General features: G+C 40.0%; 3 protein-coding genes and 1 long non-coding RNA gene across 4 annotated transcripts; 1 reads left to right on the top strand and 3 right to left on the bottom strand.

Annotated features, from left to right (window-relative positions):
• Nucleotides 1–1,857, top strand: LOC141842311 (uncharacterized). Its single transcript, XR_012602876.1, has 3 exons — nt 1–742; nt 829–917; nt 1,324–1,857. It is a non-coding gene; the product is annotated as an uncharacterized LOC141842311 (long non-coding RNA).
• A 5,763-nt stretch (nt 1,858–7,620) lies between these two features.
• Nucleotides 7,621–9,819, bottom strand: LOC141838752 (L-type lectin-domain containing receptor kinase IX.1-like). The gene has a single exon (XM_074726317.1). The coding sequence runs from the start codon at nt 9,797–9,799 to the stop codon at nt 7,805–7,807; it is 1,995 nt and encodes a 664-aa protein (XP_074582418.1). The 5' UTR covers nt 9,800–9,819; the 3' UTR covers nt 7,621–7,804.
• A 3,384-nt stretch (nt 9,820–13,203) lies between these two features.
• Nucleotides 13,204–15,119, bottom strand: LOC141839175 (L-type lectin-domain containing receptor kinase IX.1-like). The gene has a single exon (XM_074726867.1). The coding sequence runs from the start codon at nt 15,058–15,060 to the stop codon at nt 13,288–13,290; it is 1,773 nt and encodes a 590-aa protein (XP_074582968.1). The 5' UTR covers nt 15,061–15,119; the 3' UTR covers nt 13,204–13,287.
• Nucleotides 15,120–18,387: 3,268 nt separating this feature from the next.
• LOC141839220 (L-type lectin-domain containing receptor kinase IX.1-like) lies at nt 18,388–20,432 on the bottom strand. The gene has a single exon (XM_074726913.1). It carries the CDS (start codon nt 20,430–20,432, stop codon nt 18,390–18,392), a length of 2,043 nt encoding a protein of 680 aa, XP_074583014.1. The 3' UTR covers nt 18,388–18,389.
• Between the last annotated feature and the right edge of the window lie 331 nt (nt 20,433–20,763).

Genomic DNA, 20,763 nt, shown 5'->3' with positions numbered 1-20,763 from the left:
ACCCTCCTCTCCCGTCCCCGATCGCGAGCGAAACCCTCTCCCATCCCCGATCTCGAGCGAAGCCCTCTCTCGTCCGCTTCCGCTTGCTCTCTTCTCTAACAGCGGCGGCGGCGATTCGAAGAGCCTTCTCCGGTGCAGAGAGGCCATGTGTTAAAGGACTCGTCGGAGGAACGCTCTCTTATAAATACATAGCTCGCCTGACCTCCGCTTCTGCAAACTGGCACAAACCTGCCCCCCACAACCCTCCCTTGCGCTCCGCCCTCGAGGAAGCCCAATCCTTGCGCTCGCTTCCATTCCCTACGCATTCTTCCTCTTCTTTTTCCGTTGCTGCGTTCTTCAATTCTCTCCCTCGATCCCCAGTGCGGATGGCGTTATCCCAGATAGCTTCACGATTCAGTTTCTCAGCCAACTGCGATCTATTTCGGACAAAGTATTCCGGGCTTCCAGTTGGTATGGGAGGAAGACGTGCTCTTTTTAGCCATTCGGTGAGCTTGAGGTCGAGGGTTTCTGTTGATTCGAGGAGGATAGAGTCTTTGGTGAGCAATGGCAGTGTTGGGGGCGCTGCCGACGTGGGGACCGTGGTCATCGAGGGGCCGGAGTTGGCTCCCATTCATGTACTCGCTGGCAGACCTTTGCCGCTTGGTGCCACGGCTTGCGATGGAGGTGTCAATTTTGCTATTTATTCTAGCTGCGCAACGGCGGCAGTATTGTGCCTTTTCATGATCTCCGATCTGTGAAAACTGTAAGCTCTGTCTCTATGCTTTGATGTTCTGCTCATCTTATATTCGCTGATATGTCTCAGTTTAACTTCCTGATTTATTTAGGCAGTGACAAGCAGAGAAGAATATGGAATCCCAGGACCTGGAGGTGATTGTTGGCCCTAGATGACAGGAATGATACCAGTTTTGAAGAATGAGGTACGTGTAAATGTAAACTGGTAAAGTTTCATTTCAAACATTAAAACATAGGCAAATTGATGTCTCCAACATAATGCAACTTCTGGATGAAGCCTCTCCATTGAGGAGCAACTTTTAATTTCATATGAAGCTGCTAGATGTATTGATTTTGCATCTTATGGACTAGAGAATAACAAAGTATGATGGTGCTTTACCAGTTAACCTTATGTGCCAGATTTTGTGCATTATGACATCAGATATTGTGCATTTTTCTTTTGAAGTTTTGACATATGCAGTTTTTTTGTAAGGTGAATTAATTTTGCTGTGTTGTTGACTCTACTCTGTTCGTCAAATTCTCCCACTCGTGATTTCTCATTGTTGTGCATATGCTGTGAAAACCTGTTACCATAACATTTGTTGTATACAGGTGAAGCTGAACAACATGCTGTACCATACTGCACGAATAAATTGTCTAGCCTGGTCTCTTGATAGCCATTTGATTGCCACTAGCTCACTGGACACTTGTGTTATAATTTACAAATTAGGCAAGCCTGCATCAAGTCGGATCACTATCAAAGGAGCTTACCAAAGAGGGGTGTATGGAATAGCTTTCATCGATGAGAACAATTTGGCTAGTGCAGGGGAAGATGCTTGTGTCCGCGTGTGGACATTAACGCCTCAGTGACAATGGTTGATGCATCCAAACCAACGCATGGATGGCCGAATGATGAAGTTAATCCACCTTTTAACACTCCTCGAGTGGACAATTTTTCATAGTCCCATGTTTGTTGAAGTGAAAAAGTTATATGCTTTTTATTAAATATTCCACGGTGACTTTCAATATCACCTTTTTTTTTTTATAAATATCCTTGAAGATGGCCTTTGAAGGATGTTTTTTTCCTATGATTTGTCTCCTGGACTGATGGTTTTTTGCTCTACATTTCCTAGCGAACACAGTGTATGATACCGAACAAAACACAGCATTCTATCGAGCATCTAATTCATCGGCTTGGTTTTCAACTAGATCGCATGACGAACATATAATTTAAAATTTTAAAATTTATAATATATATTATATTATTAATATTATAATTAATAATTTAATTTAATTTAAAAATAATTACATATCAAATTAATTTAGTTGTAAAAAATGATTATAATTAAACTAGGGGTAATATAGTAAAGATTAAAGTAAGTAATGTATTAAAACCTTCAACCAAACAAGGTTTTGTTTCATTACCTAAGATTAAACCAAACAACATTTGGTTATGATTTATTCCCTATAACCTTGGTTATGTGATTACTTGGTAATCACATAACCAAGGTGATCACGAATGACCCCCAACCAAACGCACCCTTAGTGTCTCGATATGTGGAAAAGAGGAACACTGATTGTTTTTTCGACTTCGTTGACTAATTTTAACTCTCGGAAGACTTAGAGTTACCTCGCATTAAATTTTATATATTACCTAAAATACATATTTAACTTTTATATTTATTAAATTACACCATCATTTAAAATTGTGTCCATATTTGATGAAAATCGATTGATAATTTCAGTCGATTGCTACATAATGATTTAGTTCACGGATTGATTTTTAAATTTATTATACAAGATTTATGATTATCAATTAACTATCCATAACTCATTAGTCGACTTTTAAGACTATTATACAACTCTCAATGTATTTTAAAATTATACTGATTTTAAAAATTTATAATTCTCTATCTAAGTTATAAAATCATATTTAAAGGTGTGATTATAATAACGATGATGTAAGAAATACAATGAACTTATTTGAAGTATTTCTAAGGTATCTTAGGAATATCATAATTGCTTCGAATCAAAATATTACACTTTTATGAGTTTTCTGATTATAACCATGTAGTTAGATATGAATTCCACAACTTTTATTAAGAGATGAGGGTTTTTTAAATCTTCAGAACCTTAACCTTAAAGATAATTTGATACAAACTTATTAAAGAGCTTAGCCCGATCATATTTAGTCACTAATACGATCAAAGTGTTCTTATAACTCCCCTAGTTTAAACCATGTCAAAATTTTAAAATTATGAATATTATATGGTCATCAACGAGTTTTAACCAAAATTCATTGATAATCTTAAAACTTCAAAATCATTTCAAACTAAGATCATTACACTTTTGGAAACCTTCTGACTTGTATTCTATAAATTAATTAATTAAGAGATGTGAAATTTTAATATCTTCTCAAAATCTTAGGTTCATTCTTACTCACCAATACTATCAAAATGTTCCTATAACTCCTTAGTTCAAATCATATCAAGATTTTCAAAATTATGAATATTGTAGGGGCTTCAATAAGTTTTGGTTAAAATTTATTAATGATCTTAAGAACCTGATGCACGTGTGGGATAGTGATTATCTTGTGGGTTGTATTGATTCCATTGATCGACTACGAACATCAAAAATAATATACTAAAATTTATTAATTTCGAATAATACCAGGAGATAAAAAAATAACCGACACTACCAAATATATTATCAAACAAAATTTTTTTCTAACATTAATTAGACAAGATCCAAAATCCTAACTTATAAAAGAAATAAAAAATCCTAACAGAGAGGGAAAAAAATTAACAGATTTATCTTAAAAATCCTAAATAGATTTAAAATTATAAAATATTAAAAAAATAAAAATTTGTAAAACTACTCTAAATGCTAAAATTCCTAAAAAAATATTTAAAATAAAAATTATCAAAAATAATAATAATAATTTTTGGATCCTTGTACATCAGTCATCCCAATTAGTTGAAAAAATTTGTCCTTGAGTTTAAAATAGTGTTAGGTGGTCGCCAAAGTGGAAGATTAACTAACATCAATTCGATAAAATCCACCATCTTCACGTCTGCTACTTGTCGCAGCTTCCAGATAGGCGAAGCAGCCTGCTCCTCAAGCTCCTTGATCACTGCAGTGACCAGCGACCACCAGCCAGAGCTCTGTCTACGGTGACACACAACAAGCATAGCCATTGTGCATGTGCCCATAGTGATCACTATCATTGTTGTCACCGCCACCTTCCCTATGATTACTAGAGTTGGTCCTAGCGGATTCGACAAGCCACTGCCACCTGGCAAGCAACCCAATGATCGAGGCTTGGAGCTCCGCCTTCCAAGATCCTTCCGCAGGATGTCAAAAAAGAAATTTGAACAACTACAGTAACTAAAGCTGGCAAATTAGTTGGCATGGAATTTAAGAAAAAAAATTGGCAAGGCATATGTGCTGACGAGGGAGATATGATTGAAGAGATAGCTGGCTTCCCTTAATTTTTTTCGTCCACAAGAATGTCTTCATTTCAAATCACAATCATTTGCTATTTTTTTGGTTCTATTAGTTGAAATCTCTATTTGCATCTGCTCATGTCCTTCTAATACAATTAAAGTATCTGTATTTTCTATATCCTTGATAAATCTATTTGTTGCCGCATCATATCTATTGAAACTAATTCATTTGAATGGTCAACAAAGTTCTGGACAAGGCTTGATGCTTTTTTTTTGAAGGAGAAGTCTCCTGTGCAACATAAGTATTGGTGCCTCCAGAAGCATTAGCAAGGGCCTGATTGAGCAACTCGTCAATCTTGGTGCTAAGATCAAGAATTGAATCACCGACTATTTCATCGACAACTTCATCATCGTCACACACTATATCACCAAATATTTTGATTTTGTCGTCATCTTCATCGTCTTCTATGTTTGGACGATCGGGAGAGTAAAATTGGTTGTATTCGATATTGTTAAGGTTCGTATCCTCATAGTTGTTTTTACCGTCGTAGGAGGAAGGGGGGGGGGGGCATAAAGGCGTTGCGGAGCTGACGTTCTCTCGAAGTTGTAGGTGGCGGACCTATTGATCTCGAATCCCTCAAAACCAAACTTGAGCATAACATCTCTCCTCAATTGGAAATTAAAGATTTTTTTAAAAGGAGAATAAATGAACTTACGATCTTTACAATCTTGTGCCGCTAGATGCTAGGATGACTTCTCAGATCTTAAAGTATCTCATCTCGACTGCTATGATCGCAGTGTAAGGCTTCCTCAGTCGGAACTTACCTATCACAACCAAGATCACGATAAGAGGATGATCCATCGGATATGAGAGCTCAGATACGAACTAAGACGGGGCAGGATAGCGATTATCCTATGAGCTATTTTTATTTTGTTGATCGACTGCGAACACTGAAAATAATCTTCTAAAACCTATTGATTCGATAAAATACTAAGAGATAAGGAAATAAATGACACTACAGAAGATATTATTAAACAAAAAAACCTTTTTTCTAAGATTAACTAGACAATGATTTATATAAATCCAAAATCCTAACTTTTTTTTTAAAAAAAATTTAATAGAAAGGGAAAAATTCTTAATAGATTTAAAATCTTAAAAATCGTAAACGGACTTAAAATTCTAAAATATAATCAAAATAATTTTTTTAAAACTAGTCTAAATATCAAAAATCATGAAAATGATTAAAAAATAAAAATTATTAAAATAATAATAATAAATTTTGAATTCTCCTGCATCAAAACCTCATGATCATTTCAAATTAAGACTATTATATTCTTGGGAGTCTCTTCAATCTAACCATGCACTTACATATGAATTCTACCGCCTAAATTGAGATATGTGGATTTTAAAATTTTCACAAATTTAAAATAATTTGATATAAATTTGTTAAAAGGCATAGGCCTTTATACTTATTTATCAACGCCATCAAAAAATTCTTAAAACTCCTCTGATTTAGATTATATTAACATTTTAAAATTTTGAATACTATAAGATTATTAATTAGTAAGTTTTATCAAAATTAGTTAATGATCTTAAAAATTTTAGAATTATTTTCAATTAAGATAGGAAGTCTAATCATTGAATAATACAATATAAATTAAGAGGAATGAATTTTTAAAATTTCCATAAGATAATCTTATGACATCTTGACTTGCACGTCTTTGCAGACCGAAGAATTTAAGTTGCCATTTGGGCCCAGTGAAGAAGAATATGTGGATATTTTTCTTTCAGCTATGATAAATTTGGACTAATAGTGGACTAAATGATATAATGGAGAATAGACCTGAATTAATGTTTGAAAATTATAAATTTTATTTTTTGAGTTGGTTACAACGCAGCAGACTTGCAAAAGAGTGCAAGGGTTCGAATCCTGACGAAGTCAAGCAATATTCTCTTGTGTCCTCACCAACTATAGTTTCTCGATTTACCTCTTCCTAAATGATCGTGGGATGATTGTGAGACCGATCGTATGGGGCCGCTAAGGTGACGAATTTTATTTTTTACAGAAGAAAATGATAAATCCCTTAATTTTTCTATGAGTGCGTGAACCATTTCATTGCTCGAAGAATATTCAACTAAAAAGTAGTCTTTCAATTCGGGACATTTATTACTCAAAGAATATTCAACTGAAAACGCTAATATCTACAAAGAAATAAAGAAATTATATAAAATTAGAAAAATAGTTTAAAAAATATTCAGATTAACATATTTAATATTTATTTTTATGTTTGAAGCCCATGTGAAAAAAAAATTAAGTGATGTAATTTTAAATTTGATTTCACCATATTCCATTCCGATAGGATTTCTATAGACAAGAAATATTGGGCCCCAATTTGGGCCAACGGGCAGCAGTTCTGCCGCCAAAGACAACAAGGAGACGAAGAGTTCGATCGCCGCCTCTCCGGTGACGAAGAGTAGATCGTCGGAGGAAGAAATGCCGGGCACGGCTACGGGTGGGAGCCCTGTTGTGTTTGGGCGTCCGGATGTACGCTCTCCGAAAGCTTCCCTACATGCACCGTGAGTAATCGTAATCCTCGTGATCCAGCGATTGGGGATTGATCTGCAAAGTCGATTCGCTTCTGATGCAGATCAGTGGGAGCACGCTCTGGGGATGAGCATCGGCGTCGTATTCGCGAGCCAGATGGCGAAGTGGGAGACGAAGCTGAAGGAGGACCTCGACAAGATCGTCGAGAAGGCCAAGACAGCCAACGAACGCAGATACTTCGGTTTGTTCCTTCTCTCGCTCTCTCCCTTTCCTTGCTTGCAGAAGAGTATTTTGATAGTGTAGACTTGATAGCTTAATCTTACAATCTCATTTTTCATGCCGCGAGTATCGTTCTTAGCAGCATTAAAAGGCACGCTATAATTCTTTGGATTGTGCTATGAGAAAATTTGCAACAGATATAGAACTATGTGCTTGTCTTTTGACCTAGCTCATCGCCCAGTTGAGCACCCTCCACTCCGCCCTACCCGACGCTGTCCCCTCCTCGAACGCAGGCCCTCCTATCTGACCTCTCCCCTGGCCTTGCCAAGCTGCAGGGCAACGGCCTCCTACACTGGGACTTCGAAGGCCGTGCCAAGGTCCGCGACTGGCTCGTCCGACTTGCGAAATGGGTTCCCACGAGCTCACCGAGCAACAGGCCCGCCGGTTCCACTTCAGGATTGTCTCTTTATTAGTGTGATCTACAAGCTCTGTTCTTCGTTGAATCTGCTGAATCAGCTGTGCTTGCTTCCTGCAGTGTCTGGCCTATGGCAACCCAAGCTTGTTATGCACATATATACTTGGATCATCTTCTTAATCCATTTCATATGAATCAAATACCAGCGAGGTTACTTTTTCACCCCTCCAATACTAGATATGCTAAATGCTCATCAGTAGTGACAGCCATTGCTTCCATTTTATTTAGTTTAATAAATTGTTCTTCATTTAATTGATCTTCCGAACATAAATAAGTTTTATCAAATCGAACATCCAATTTCTTGGTGAATGTTCATTTACAACCCTAACCCCACAACTGTCAAGCATTCCATTTCTCACCGATATATCAAATTCATCATGTAACCTCACAATCTACCGCCTCGAGAATCATCTTCCTCCCGAAAGGCTAAACCTAGTATCATTTATAGAATTCATTGGAGCATCCGACGACAGCTTCAACAATGTGGGACTATAGGTAGGCACCGGCATCGCTGGAGGAAGATCCGGCAACGGAGCCTCAAAGTTGAGCGCACTGATGACTTGTTTCATGGACGGCCGCGCCTTTGGATCGGGATGAGCGCACCATAACCCCACGACCATTAAGCATTCCATTTGTCTCTGATCAAATTCACCCTGTAGCCTTGCATCTGCCGCCTCAAGAATCATCTTCCTCCCGTAAAGCTCCCAAACCAATCGAACCAGTTCGGCCGTGCCATTCAGCTCTACCGTTGATGGCTTTCTACCAGATGCTATCTCTAGCGCCACCACCCCGAAGCTATAGACGTCCGATTCTTTACTTGCCTTGCCGGTGAAAACGTACTCCGGCGCAATGTACCCTCTCGTGCCGGCCAACACCATCGTCGTTTGCGGCCCGCCGTCGTGGTCTAGGAGTCTCGCGAGTCCGAAGTCCCCGAGCTTGGCATTGAACGCCGAGTCCAGCATGACGTTGCTCGGCTTGACGTCGCGGTGCACCACGCACTGCTCCCACTCCTCCTGGAGATAAAGCAGAGCCGACGCCAAGCCCAGCGTCACCCTGAGCCGCACTCCCCATTCCAAAGTCGTCGCGGAGCCGCCATGGAGGTGGGAATCGAGGCTGCCATTGGGAACCAGCTCGTAGACGAGGAGGAGTTCCTGGCGGTCATGGCACCAGCCTACGAGCTGCACCAAGTTGCGGTGGCGCAACCGGCTGATGATCTTGACCTCCGACATGTACTCCTTCCTCCCCTGTTTTGAGCCCTTGGAGACCTTTTTGATGGCGACTTCAAGCTTGGGCTCTTTCAACACGCCTCTGTAAACCGACCCGAACCCTCCTTCGCCAAGCTTGCCCTCATCGGAGAAATCCCCGGTGGCGCGGGCAAGTTCCAGGTAAGGGAACCTCTTCGGTCCGCTCCCTCTTTCAAACTCATTATCCATGGCTTCATCCATGATCCAATCGGCGTCTTCGTCTTTTCCGTTCGTCCTACGCCTTCGTTTACGGAACCATAGCGAGCCCAAAGCAGCCACCAGGATTAAGACCACTGCCCCGGTGATGGAAATGGCAATAACAGCAATCTTGAACTTCTTTCTTGGTTGCAGAGTCGAGTGGAACGACCACGAGAGTAGAGTATGTGCTTCGATGCCGCCACCAGTGGCGGCAGAGAAGCCAATTTCTACTTTTTCCGGCAGCCATGTGCTCAAATCGATGGTGTAGTTGAGGATCAGAACTGCATCGCTGAGCTCCAGCTTGTTATCTCCGCTAGATAGGAAAACACTTAAATTATAAGTGGTGGAATTGTAAGTGACCCAAGAGGTCCAGATCGTACTTTCCATAAAATTGCTCCAATTTGCCGTCGCCGTCGAGTTCATCGAGTTGACGTCGATTCCGATGTGGCTTCCCTCCGGGTCATTAAAGATCGGATTTGTGAATGTATCGAACTCGACAGCCACCGTCGAGTTCCCCGGCGATTTTGGAAGTTGAGGTGGAAAAGTAAAGAGGCCCAGGCTGCGGCCGGAGGAATTGTTGGGAACAGTGTACATCGGCGCCGACAAGAAGAAAGCGAGGCCATCGCCTCTTAAAGTCTGCCTCGGATCCCTGATGTCGAACACAAAACGGGTGGTGAAATCTGATAGCTTCTTGGTTTGCGCGTCCCAGAGGAGAAAGAGCTCCTTCTTGTAGCTCGCTCTGCCTGCACTTCCGATGTTCGCTTCCCTTATGGAGCCCTTGGTGAGCTCGATGCCACCATTGCGGTAAACCTCCGCATCGCCTTGGAGAAGGATGTCAGAGCCAAATGCATCGTTTGGGAAGCTAGAGAAGTTGAAGGAGAGAGAGCTTGAGGAAGGAACGCCAGCAAAGAAACATATCACGAATGTAGCACTGGAGATCAAAATCCTTGACATACACATCTTTGCAGATCGAAGGAAAGATTTGCAGAGGAGGAGAAGTCATGAATGACACGACATATGAAGGCTCAGTTTGATTAGATCTGTGCCAAGTGATGCCTTGGATTTCAAAAACCGTCAGCTACGTCAACGTCAGCGGTCAACTACGTCAGGCGATTGACTATGCTATTTCTTCCACAGATCTATTGACAAGTCATTGTCACGGAGAAAAAGAAGAATGAGTTGATAAATCCCTTTAACTTTTTCTGATCACGTTAACAACTTCATTTCTCGAAGAATATTCAACTGGAAACATTTAATAATACCTATAAAAAATAAATAAATTTAAAAAAAAGACTCAGATGATCATATTTAATATTTATTTTGATGTTTGATAACCAAAGTTATTGTTCCGGCTAGATGTCATGGACGGTTGAATCACCAGTTAAGAATATATCACCTCACTTGTTGTTGATCTCGTCGGCGAGAAAATCTGAAAAAGAGAGTTGAGCGAACAAATTAGTAGGGTATTAGAGATTCTCGACAAACTACTCTAACGCTTAAATTTGCAAAGAGAAGAATAAGAACTATAGAAGGAGTCTATGAAGTAGCTGGAATCGAGGAGAGTTTCATACCTGCGAGGGAGGGGGGGGATTATATACTTACAAGAAGGAACCTTCCTGCTGACATAGGGGCAGGCTGCTGTGGTGGCTTGAGGAGACAAGTTCTGCAAATTGCTGACAAATGAATATGTAATGCAGCATCTAGGGGACCGAGTCTGTAAACATTATAACCGCTCTATGGTTCGGTAGTGCTGATTATTCTCTCCTTTTAACCATAGGTAGAGACACGAAGGGATTAAGGGAACTAGACCTGACAACCTAGTAACCGTCCTGATCATTTGATAGAGCTCACGCAATTGGTTACTTTTGTCATCTTCTAACATTGGGGATGACTGAGAGACACCAAGTCGGAGTCAGGCTGAGTGGCCGAGCTTGCTCAGGTCAAGAGGTCGAGGCGGTTGAGGTCGAACAAGTCGAGTGATCGAAGGAGGTCGGATTGCCCGAGAGCGAATGACCGAGGAGGTCGGATTGGTCGAGGTCGACTGATCGAGGAGGTCGAATACTCAAAGTAGATGTCAAATTTGTCTTAGAGTTGGGCATATTGATACTCAATGTCCTAAACGATATGACACAAATTTTATTGGCGGTCTTAAAGCTTTAAGACAATCGACTATTTCATCTATGTATCCTAAAACTCTCTCGTCCGTGCCTACTCTTGATAAACCACTAGAGTTTTCTTCTATTGAATGGTATATTGACACCAGATCAACTCATCATGTCACTTCAGATTACGATATATTTACAAAAGTAACACCATACTATGGTTCAGACACGGTGCAGGTAGACGATGACTAAGGTTTGCAAATTACAAACCTTGGAAACACATATATTCATTTAACAAATCGTACTTTTCACATGTGCAACATCTTTCACATCTCATCTATTACTAAAAATTTATTTTCCATATGTCATTTTCATCTTGATAATGATGTCATTTTTGAATTACATCATAATCATTATTTTATAAAATCTAGCAGAACAAATACTATCTTATTTTATGGGGAATCAAACATGACCTTTAAGGGGTCCTTTAAGGGGTGTTTGGTTCAAGTTATTATATATAACCTTGATTATGTAATTATCTAGTAATCATATAACCAAGGTTAAAGGGAATAAAATATAACTTAAGTTTGATTCAACTTATTTATTTAGAGGGAATAAAATATAACCAATTTAATATTTACTATATTACCCATATTTTAATTTATTTTTAAAATAAAATAAAATATTAATATTAATTATATTAATGATGATAATAAATTGATAATATAAAAAATAAATATAATTAATTTATAATTTTAAAATTTAAAATAAATTAATATATTTTTAATAAAATAATTCATTAAAATACATATTTTAATAAAATAATTCATTAAATTAATAAATATAATTCAATAATTTTATTTTTTTAAATTTAAAATAAATTTATATATATTTTAATAACATAATTTATTAAAATAATTATTTTAATAAAATAATTTATTAAATTAATAAATATAATTCATTAACTTTATTTTTTAAAATTCACAATAAATTTATATATATTTAATAAAATAATTATTTTAATAAAATAATTTATTAAATTAATAAATATAATATTTTATTTTTATTTTTCAAAATTTAAAATAAATTATATTTTTTTAAAGATATAAGTAATTAAATTAAATTTTATTAAATTTATTAATTTGGTTTCAATTAGGTTTTACTGTACATTTTAATTAACTTAGTTTTGTAATCGAAGAGTAATTATGAAAAAAAATTCATTAACCTCAGGAACTATAGAAAACCTAAGACTTCTATGGCAATCACATTCCCGGATTATAACTCATTTGCTGATATGGCGGTAATGCAATATTAATTACTTGGGAATTGATCATAATTTAAATCAAATAAGGCTATCATTGATAACCTTGAGCAGATAATCAATGTTATTAACAATAACTCCCAACCAAATGCCCCTTTATTATCTTCAAAATTCTTCAATCAATGCTTTCATTGGTGAACGTACAAATAAATCAGCTTGGCATACTCGACTTGGTCATCCTTCTCTTCGCATTGTTCAGTCGATTATCAATAGGTATGATTTACCTACTTTCTCTACCTCCTCTTCGTCTCATTCATGTAGTGTCTGTATAAAATCTAAAAGTCATAAATTACCTTTCTCTTCACATAATCATGTTTCTAATTTTCCACTTGAATTAATTCATTCGGATGTTTGGGGACCTGCACCTATTTTGTCTAACCATGATTTCCTTTATTATATTACCTTTATTGATCATTTTAGTAAATATACTTGACTTTTCCTATAAGAAGAAAATTATATTATGTAATTTTTAAAAATAAATTGAAAAATATTTTAATCATAAAATACTTTCTGCTCATTCCGATTGGAGAGGCGAATATCAATCTCTCCATCATCATCTTGTCTCTTGTGGAATTGTTCATCGAGTCTTGCCCTCATACTCTGGAACAAAATGGCTCTGCTGAGAAACAACACAGACGTAATGTTGAAACCGCCTTAGCTCTTCTTCATCATGCATCAGTTCCGCGTAAATTTTAAGATGAAGTTGTCTGTACTGCAACATATCTTATAAATCAACTTCTTACCCCTACCTCTATTGCTCAATTATAAGTGTACTTTAGAAAAACTTGAAAATCAAACTTCTGACTACACTTTTCTTCGAATTTTTAGTTGCACATGTTATCCATGGTTACGCTCCTATTCTAAATACAAACTTGATTCTCGTTCACTATAATGTGTTTTCATTGGTTATAATAATTTACATCATTTCGTTGACATATATACCTATAGGAAGGATATATACTTCATGATATGTTATTTTTAACGAGTCTTTATTCTCTTTTTCGACTTCAATCTCTCCTCAAGAATCATCTTCCTCCCGAAAGGCTAAACCTAGTATGATTTATAGAATTCATTGGAGCATCTGACGACAGCTTCGACAATGTGGGACTATAGGTAGGCACCGGCATCGCTGGAGGAAGCTCCGGCAACGGAGCCTCAAAGTTGAGCGCACTGATAGCTTGTTTCATGGACGGCCGCGCCTTTGGATCGGGATGAGCGCACCATAACCCCACGACCATTAAGCATTCCATTTGTCTCTGATCAAATTCCCCCTGTAGCCTTGCATCTGCCGCCTCAACAATCATCTTCCTCCCGTAAAGCTCCCAAACCAATCGAACCAGTTCGGCCGTGCCATTCAGCTCTACCGTTGATGACTTTCTACCAGATGCTATCTCTAGCGCCACCACCCCGAAGCTATAGACGTCCGATTCTTTACTTGCCTTGCCGGTGAAAACGTACTCCGGCGCAATGTACCCTCTCGTGCCGGCCAACACCATCGTCGTTTGCGGCCTGCCGTCGTGGTCTAGGAGTCTCGCGAGTCCGAAGTCCCCGAGCTTGGCATTGAACGCCGAGTCCAGCATGACGTTGCTCGGCTTGACGTCCCGGTGCACCACGCACTGCTCCCACTCCTCCTGGAGATAAAGCAGAGCCGACGCCAAGCCCAGCGTCACCTTGTGCCGCACTCCCCATTCCAAAGTCGTCGCGGAGCCGCCATGGAGGTGGGAATCGAGGCTGCCATTGGGAACCAGCTCGTAGACGAGGAGGAGTTCCTGGCGGTCATGGCACCAGCCTACGAGCTGCACCAAGTTGCGGTGGCGCAACCGGCTGATGATCTTGACCTCCGACATGTACTCCTTCCTCCCCTGTTTTGAGCCCTTGGAGACCTTTTTGATGGCGACTTCAAGCTTGGGCTCTTTCAACACGCCTCTGTAAACCGACCCGAACCCTCCTTCGCCAAGCTTGCCCTCATCGGAGAAATCCCCGGTGGCGCGGGCAAGTTCCAGGTAAGGGAACCTCTTCGGTCCGCTCCCTCTTTCAAACTCATTATCCATGGCTTCATCCATGATCCAATCGGCGTCTTCGTCTTTTCTGTTCGTCCTACGCCTTCGTTTAAGGAACCATAGCGAGCCCAAAGCAGCCACCAGGATTAAGACAACTGCCCCGGCGATGGAACTGGCAATAACAGCAATCTTGGACATCTTTCTTGGCTGCAGAGTCGAGTTGAACGACCACGAGAGTAGAGTATGTGCTTCGGTGCCATAACCGGTGGCCGCAGAGAAGCCAATTTCTACTTTTTCCGGCAGCCATGTGCTCAAATCGATGGTGTAGTTGAGGATCAGAGCTGCATCGCTGAGCTCCATCTTGTTATCTCCGCTAGATAGGAAAACACTTAAATTATAAGTGGTGGAATTGTAAGTGACCCACGAGGTCCAGATCGTACTTTCCATAAAATTGCTCCAATTTGCCGTCGCCGTCGAGGTCATTGAGTTGACGTCGATTCCGATGTGGCTTCCCTCCGGGTCATTAAACTCCGGATTTGTGAATGTATCGAACTCGACCGCCACCGTCGGCGATTTTGGAAGTTGAGGTGGAAAAGTAAAGAGTCCCAGGCTGCCGCCATAGGAATCGTTGGGAACAGTGTACATCGGCGCCGACAAGAAGAAAGCGAGGCCATCGCCTCTTAAAGTCGGCCTCTGATCCCTGATGTCGAACACAAAACGGGTGGTGAAATCTGATAGCTTCTTGGTTTGCGCGTCCCAGAGGAGGAAGAGCTCCTTCTTGTAGCTCGCTCTGCCCATACTCCTGAGGGTCGTTCCGCTTGATGTTTTGGTGAGCTCGATGCTACCATCGTGGTTAAACGCATCGCCTAGGAGAAGGATATCGGACGGAAAGACATCGTTTGGGAAGCTATAGAAGTTGAAGGAGAGAGAGCTTGAGGAAGGAACGCCAGCTAAGAAACATATCACGAACGTAGCACTGGAGATCAAAATCCTTGGCCTACACATCTTTTCAGACCGAAGGATTTGCAGAGGAGGAGAAGTCATGAATGACAAGGTTGCCGTTTAATTAGATCTGTGCCAAGTGATGCCTGCGGATAAGAACAGGAACAAGTCTTATTTATATTTTATTATATGTTTTCTTCATTAACCGTCAACTACGGCAATTAATTTTTATTATATGTTTTCTACGTCAACTACGTCAGTCAGTCAATTGACTATGCTATTTCTTCCACAAATCTGGACTAGGCATTGTCACTGAGCGAAAGAAGAATGAGTCAATATTTGAAAATGATAAATGCCTTTGACTTTTTCTGATCGCGTTCACAACTTAATTTCTCGAAGAATATATACCTATAAAAATATATAAAATTGAAAAAATATTTTTTTAAAAAAACTCAGATGATCATATTTAATATTTATTTTGATGTCTGATGGCCAAAGTTGTATTAAAAAATAAAATTTGATATAATTTTTAATTTGATTTTCACCTATTTCGATCGACTTTGGGCCAACGAGCAGAATCTCCCGCCAAAAGGCTCGAACTTGGCCTCGAAAGGAAACTGAGAGTTCGATCGCCGCCTCTCCGGTGACGAAGAGTCGATCGTCGGAGGAAGAAATGCCGGGCACGGCTACGATGGTGGGAGCCCTGTTGGGTTTGGGCGTCCAGATGTACTCAAACGCTCTCCGAAAGCTTCCCTACATGCACCGTGAGTAATCGTAATCCTCGTGATCCAGCGATTGGGGATTGATCTGCAAAGTCGATTCGCTTCTGATGCAGATCAGTGGGAGCACGCTCTGGGGATGAGCATCGGCGTCGTATTCGCGACCAGATGGTGAAGTGGGAGAAGAAGCTGAAGGAGGACCTCGACAAGATCGTCGAGAAGGCCAAGACGGCCAACGTTCTTGTGTGATTTACAAGCTCAGTTCTTCATTGAATCTACCATGCTTGCTTGTTATGCACATACTTGGATCTTCTTAACGCAAAGAATTAGATTCTTGAGTGTGTGCAGTTCAGTGAGGCTTCATAAACAAAGTTTCCATTTCATATGAAGCAAATACCAGCGAGGTTACTTTCCCACCTGTCCATTATACAAGATTAACTATTGCTTAGTCTTGTACTCTTGTTTCTTTTGACTCATGAACTTGGTTTATAAGATTAATGTACAATCAAATTTAGTTGAAGCTGTTTAGATCTGATGTTCATGCTTATTGTCTTCTAAATCACACAGTACATTTACACACACAACGAGTAGCATTAAACCGATGCTTCTTCTGTTTATGGGAAATGCACTGGAAGTGGTCAAACGCTAATATCATTTGTAAAATAGAACTAATCAATAAAAATTTATTATTAAGATTATTATTTTTTATAATATGTCAATTGATAATTTTTTATTAATCTATCAATTGACCAAGCACTTTAATATCCTTATAAATTGTATCTCTTATAAGAAAATTATCAATGAAGAAATTTTATTTCTTTTCACTTTTTCTTTTCTCTAATTCGATTTCCTTTCTTTAACATTGTATTAGAGCCATGATTTCTCTAGTTTTTTTTATCATTCTATAGTAATTTTGCTTCTATCACCGCCGTAAGTGCGAATAATTTTCTCTCTTTCTTTATCGTCGTTTTCCTCCTACTCTCTTTTTTTCATTCAATGTCGAATACTGGAAATAGATGTCAAATTTATCTCAAAATTGGACATATTGATACTCAATGTCCTAGACGATATGACACAAATTTTATTGGCGGTCCTAAAACTTTAAGACAATCGACTATTTCATCTATGTATCCTAAAACGCTCTTGTTCGTGCCTACTCTTGATAAACCACTAGAGTTTTCTTCTACTTAATGGTATATTGGCACCGAAGTAACTCATCATGTCACGTCAAATTACGATATCTTCACAGAAATAATACCATACTATGATTTGGACACGGTGCAGGTAGGCGATAACCCAAGTTTGCAAATTACAAACTTTGAAACACATATATTCATTTATCTAATCATACTTTTCACACGCGCAATATCTTTCACGTCCCATCTATTACTAAAATTTTTTTTTCGTACATCATTTTTGTCTTGATAATGATGTCATTTTTGAATTTCATCGTAATCATTATTTTATAAACTCTAACGGAACAAATACTATTTTATTTTCTGAGGGAATCAAATATGACCTTTATTATCTTCAAAATTCTTCAATCAAGACTTTCATTGGTGAACATGCAAATAAATCAGTTTGGCATGCTCGATTTGGTCATCCTTTTCTTCGTATTGTTCAGTCGATCATCAATAGGTATGATTTACCTACTTCCTCTATCTCCTCTTCGTCTCATTCATGTAGGGTCTGCATGGAATCTAAAAGTCATAAATTACCTTTCTCTTCATATGATCATGTTTCTAATTTTCCACTTGAATTAATTCATTCGGATGTTTGGGGCACTGCACCTGTTTTGTCTAATCATAATTTCCTTTATTATGTTACCTTTATTGCTCATTTTAGTAAATGTACTTGGCTTTTTTCTATGAGAATTTTTTTTTTATTTATTAGATATATTCTGTAATTTTCAAAAACAAATTCAAAGATATTTTAATCTTAAAATATTTTCTGTTCATTCTGATTGGGGAGGCGAATATCAATCTCTATCGTATCTTGTCTCTTGTGAAATTGTTCATCAAGTTTGTTGCCCTCATACTCTAGAACAAAATGACTCTGCTGAGAGAAAACATAGACATATTGTTGAAATCGTCTTAACTCTTCTCCATCATGCATTAGTTCCGCGTAAATTTTGGGATGAAGTTATCTGTATTGCAACATATATCATAAATCGACTTTCTACCCCATTGCTCAATTATAAGTGTCATTTAGAAAAACTTGATAATTAAATTCCTAACTACACTTTTTTTAAATTTTTAGTTGCGTATGTTATTCATGGTTACGCCCCTATTATAAACACAAACTTGATTCTTATTCACTACAATGTGTTTTCATTGGTTATAGTAATTTGCATCATGAGTATTGTTAATTGCATATAACTATAGAACGGATATATATTTCACGACTCGTTACTTTTGACGAGTTTATTCCCCTTTTTCGACAGCTTCTTCAATCTCTTCTCAAGAATCATCTTCCTCCCGAAAGGCTAAACCTAGTATCATTTATAGAATTCATTGGAGCATCCGACGATAGCTTCGACAACGTGGGACTATAGGTAGGCACCGGCATCGCTGGAGGAAGCTCCGGCAACGGAGCCTCAAAGTTGAGCGCACTGATAACTTGTTTCATGGACGGCCGCGCCTTTGGATCGGGATGAGCGCACCATAACCCCACGACCATTAAGCATTCCATTTGTCTCTGATCAAATTCACCCTGTAGCCTCGCATCTGCCGCCTCAAGAATCATCTTCCTCCCGTAAAGCTCCCAAACCAATCGAACCAGTTCGGCCGTGCCATTCAGCTCTACCGTTGATGGCTTTCTACCAGATGCTATCTCTAGCGCCACCACCCCGAAGCTATAGACGTCCGATTCTTTACTTGCCTTGCCGGTGAAAACGTACTCCGGCGCAATGTACCCTCTCGTGCCGGCCAACACCATCGTCGTTTGCGGCCCGCCGTCGTGGTCTTGGAGTCTCGCGAGCCCGAAGTCCCCAAGCTTGGCATTGAACGCCGAGTCCAGCATGACGTTGCTCGGCTTGACGTCCCGGTGCACCACGCACTGCTCCCACCCCTCGTGCAGATAAAGCAGAGCCGACGCCAAGCCCAGCGTCACCCTGAGCCGCACTCCCCATTCCAAAGTCGTCGCGGAGCCGCCATGGAGGTGGGAATCGAGGCTGCCATTGGGAACCAGCTCGTAGACGAGGAGGAGTTCCTGGCGATCATGGCACCAGCCTACGAGCTGCACCAAGTTGCGGTGGCGCAAGCGGCTGATGATCTTGACCTCCGACATGTACTCCTTCTTCCCCTGTTTTGAGCCCCTGGAGACCTTTTTGATGGCGACTTCAAGCTTGGGCTCTTTCAACACGCCTCTGTAAACCGACCCGAACCCCCCTTCGCCAAGCTTGCCCTCGTCGGAGAAATCCCCGGTGGCGCGGGCAAGTTCCGGGTAAGGGAACCTCTTCGGTCCGCTCCCTCTTTCAAACTCATTATCCATGGCTTCATCCATGATCCAATCGTCATCTTCGTCTTTTCCGTTCGTCCTACGCCTTCGTTTACGGAACCATAGCGAGCCCAAAGCAGCCACCAGGATTAAGACCACTGCCCCGGCGATCGAAAAGGCAATAACAGCAATCTTGAACTTCTTTCTTGGCTGCAGAGTCGAGTGGAACGACCACGAGAGTAGAGTATGTGCTTCGATGCCGGCACCGGTGGCGGCAGAGAAGCCAATTTCTACTTTTTCCGGCAGCCAGGTGCTCAAATCGATGGTGTAGTTGAGGATCAGAGCTGCATCGCTGAGCTCCATCTTGTTATCTCCGCTAGATCGGAAAACACTTAAATTATAAGTGGTGGAATTGTAAGTGACCCACGAGGTCCAGATCGGATTTTCCATAAAATTGCTCCAATTTGCTGTCGCCGTCGAGTTCACTGAGTTGATGTCGATGCCGATGTGGCTTCCCTCCGGGTCATTAAACTCCGGATTTGTGAATGTATCGAACTCGACAGCCACCGTTGAGTTCCCCGGCGATTTTGGAAGCTGAGGTGGAAAAGTAAAGAGTCCCAGGCTGCCGCCAAAGGAATCGTTGGGAATAGTGTACATCGGCGCCGACAAGAAGAAAGCGAGGCCATCGCCGGCATAAATCTGAGCCCTGATTTGGAAGACAAAACGGGTGGTGAAATCTGATAGCTGCTTGGTTTGAGCGTCCCAGTCCCAGAGGAGGAAGAGCTCCTTCCTGTAGCTCGCTCTGCCCGTACTCCTGCTGATCGGTCCGCTTATGGTGTCCTTGGTGAGCTCGATGCCACCATTGCGGTTAAACGCATCGCCTTGGAGAAGGATATCGGACGGAAAGACATCGTCTGAGAAGCTAGAGAAGTTGAAGGAGAGAGAGCTTGAGGAAGGAACGCCTGCTAAGAAACATATCACGATCGTTGCACTGCAGATCAAAATCCTTGGCCTACACATCTTTTCAGACCGAAGGATTTGCAGAGGAGGAGAAGTCATGAATGACAACATATGAATGAAGGTTGCAGTTTAATTCGATCTGTGCCAAGTGATGCCTTGATAAGAACAGGAGTAAGCCATATTTATTTTTTATTAGATTTTTCTTCGTTTACCGTCAACTACGTCAGTCAACTATGCTATTTCTTCCACACATCTGGACTAGGCATTGTCACGGAGACAAAGAAGAATGAGTCAACATTTGAAAATTATAAATCCCTTTGACTTTTTCTGATCACGTTCACAACTTAATTTCTCGAAGAATATTCAACTGGAAACATTTAATAATACCTATAAAATTAAAAAATATTTTTAAAAAAACTCAGATGATTATATTTAATATTTA

Source organism: Curcuma longa, chromosome 11, assembly GCF_044706935.1.
Source record: "Curcuma longa cultivar G26 ecotype Majalengka, Jawa Barat chromosome 11, ITB_CL_G26_1.1, whole genome shotgun sequence".
NCBI classification, from domain to species: Eukaryota; Viridiplantae; Streptophyta; class Magnoliopsida; order Zingiberales; family Zingiberaceae; genus Curcuma; species Curcuma longa.
The sequence above is the reverse complement of the archived record's forward strand: the minus strand, read 5'-3'. Positions and strand labels throughout refer to the sequence as shown.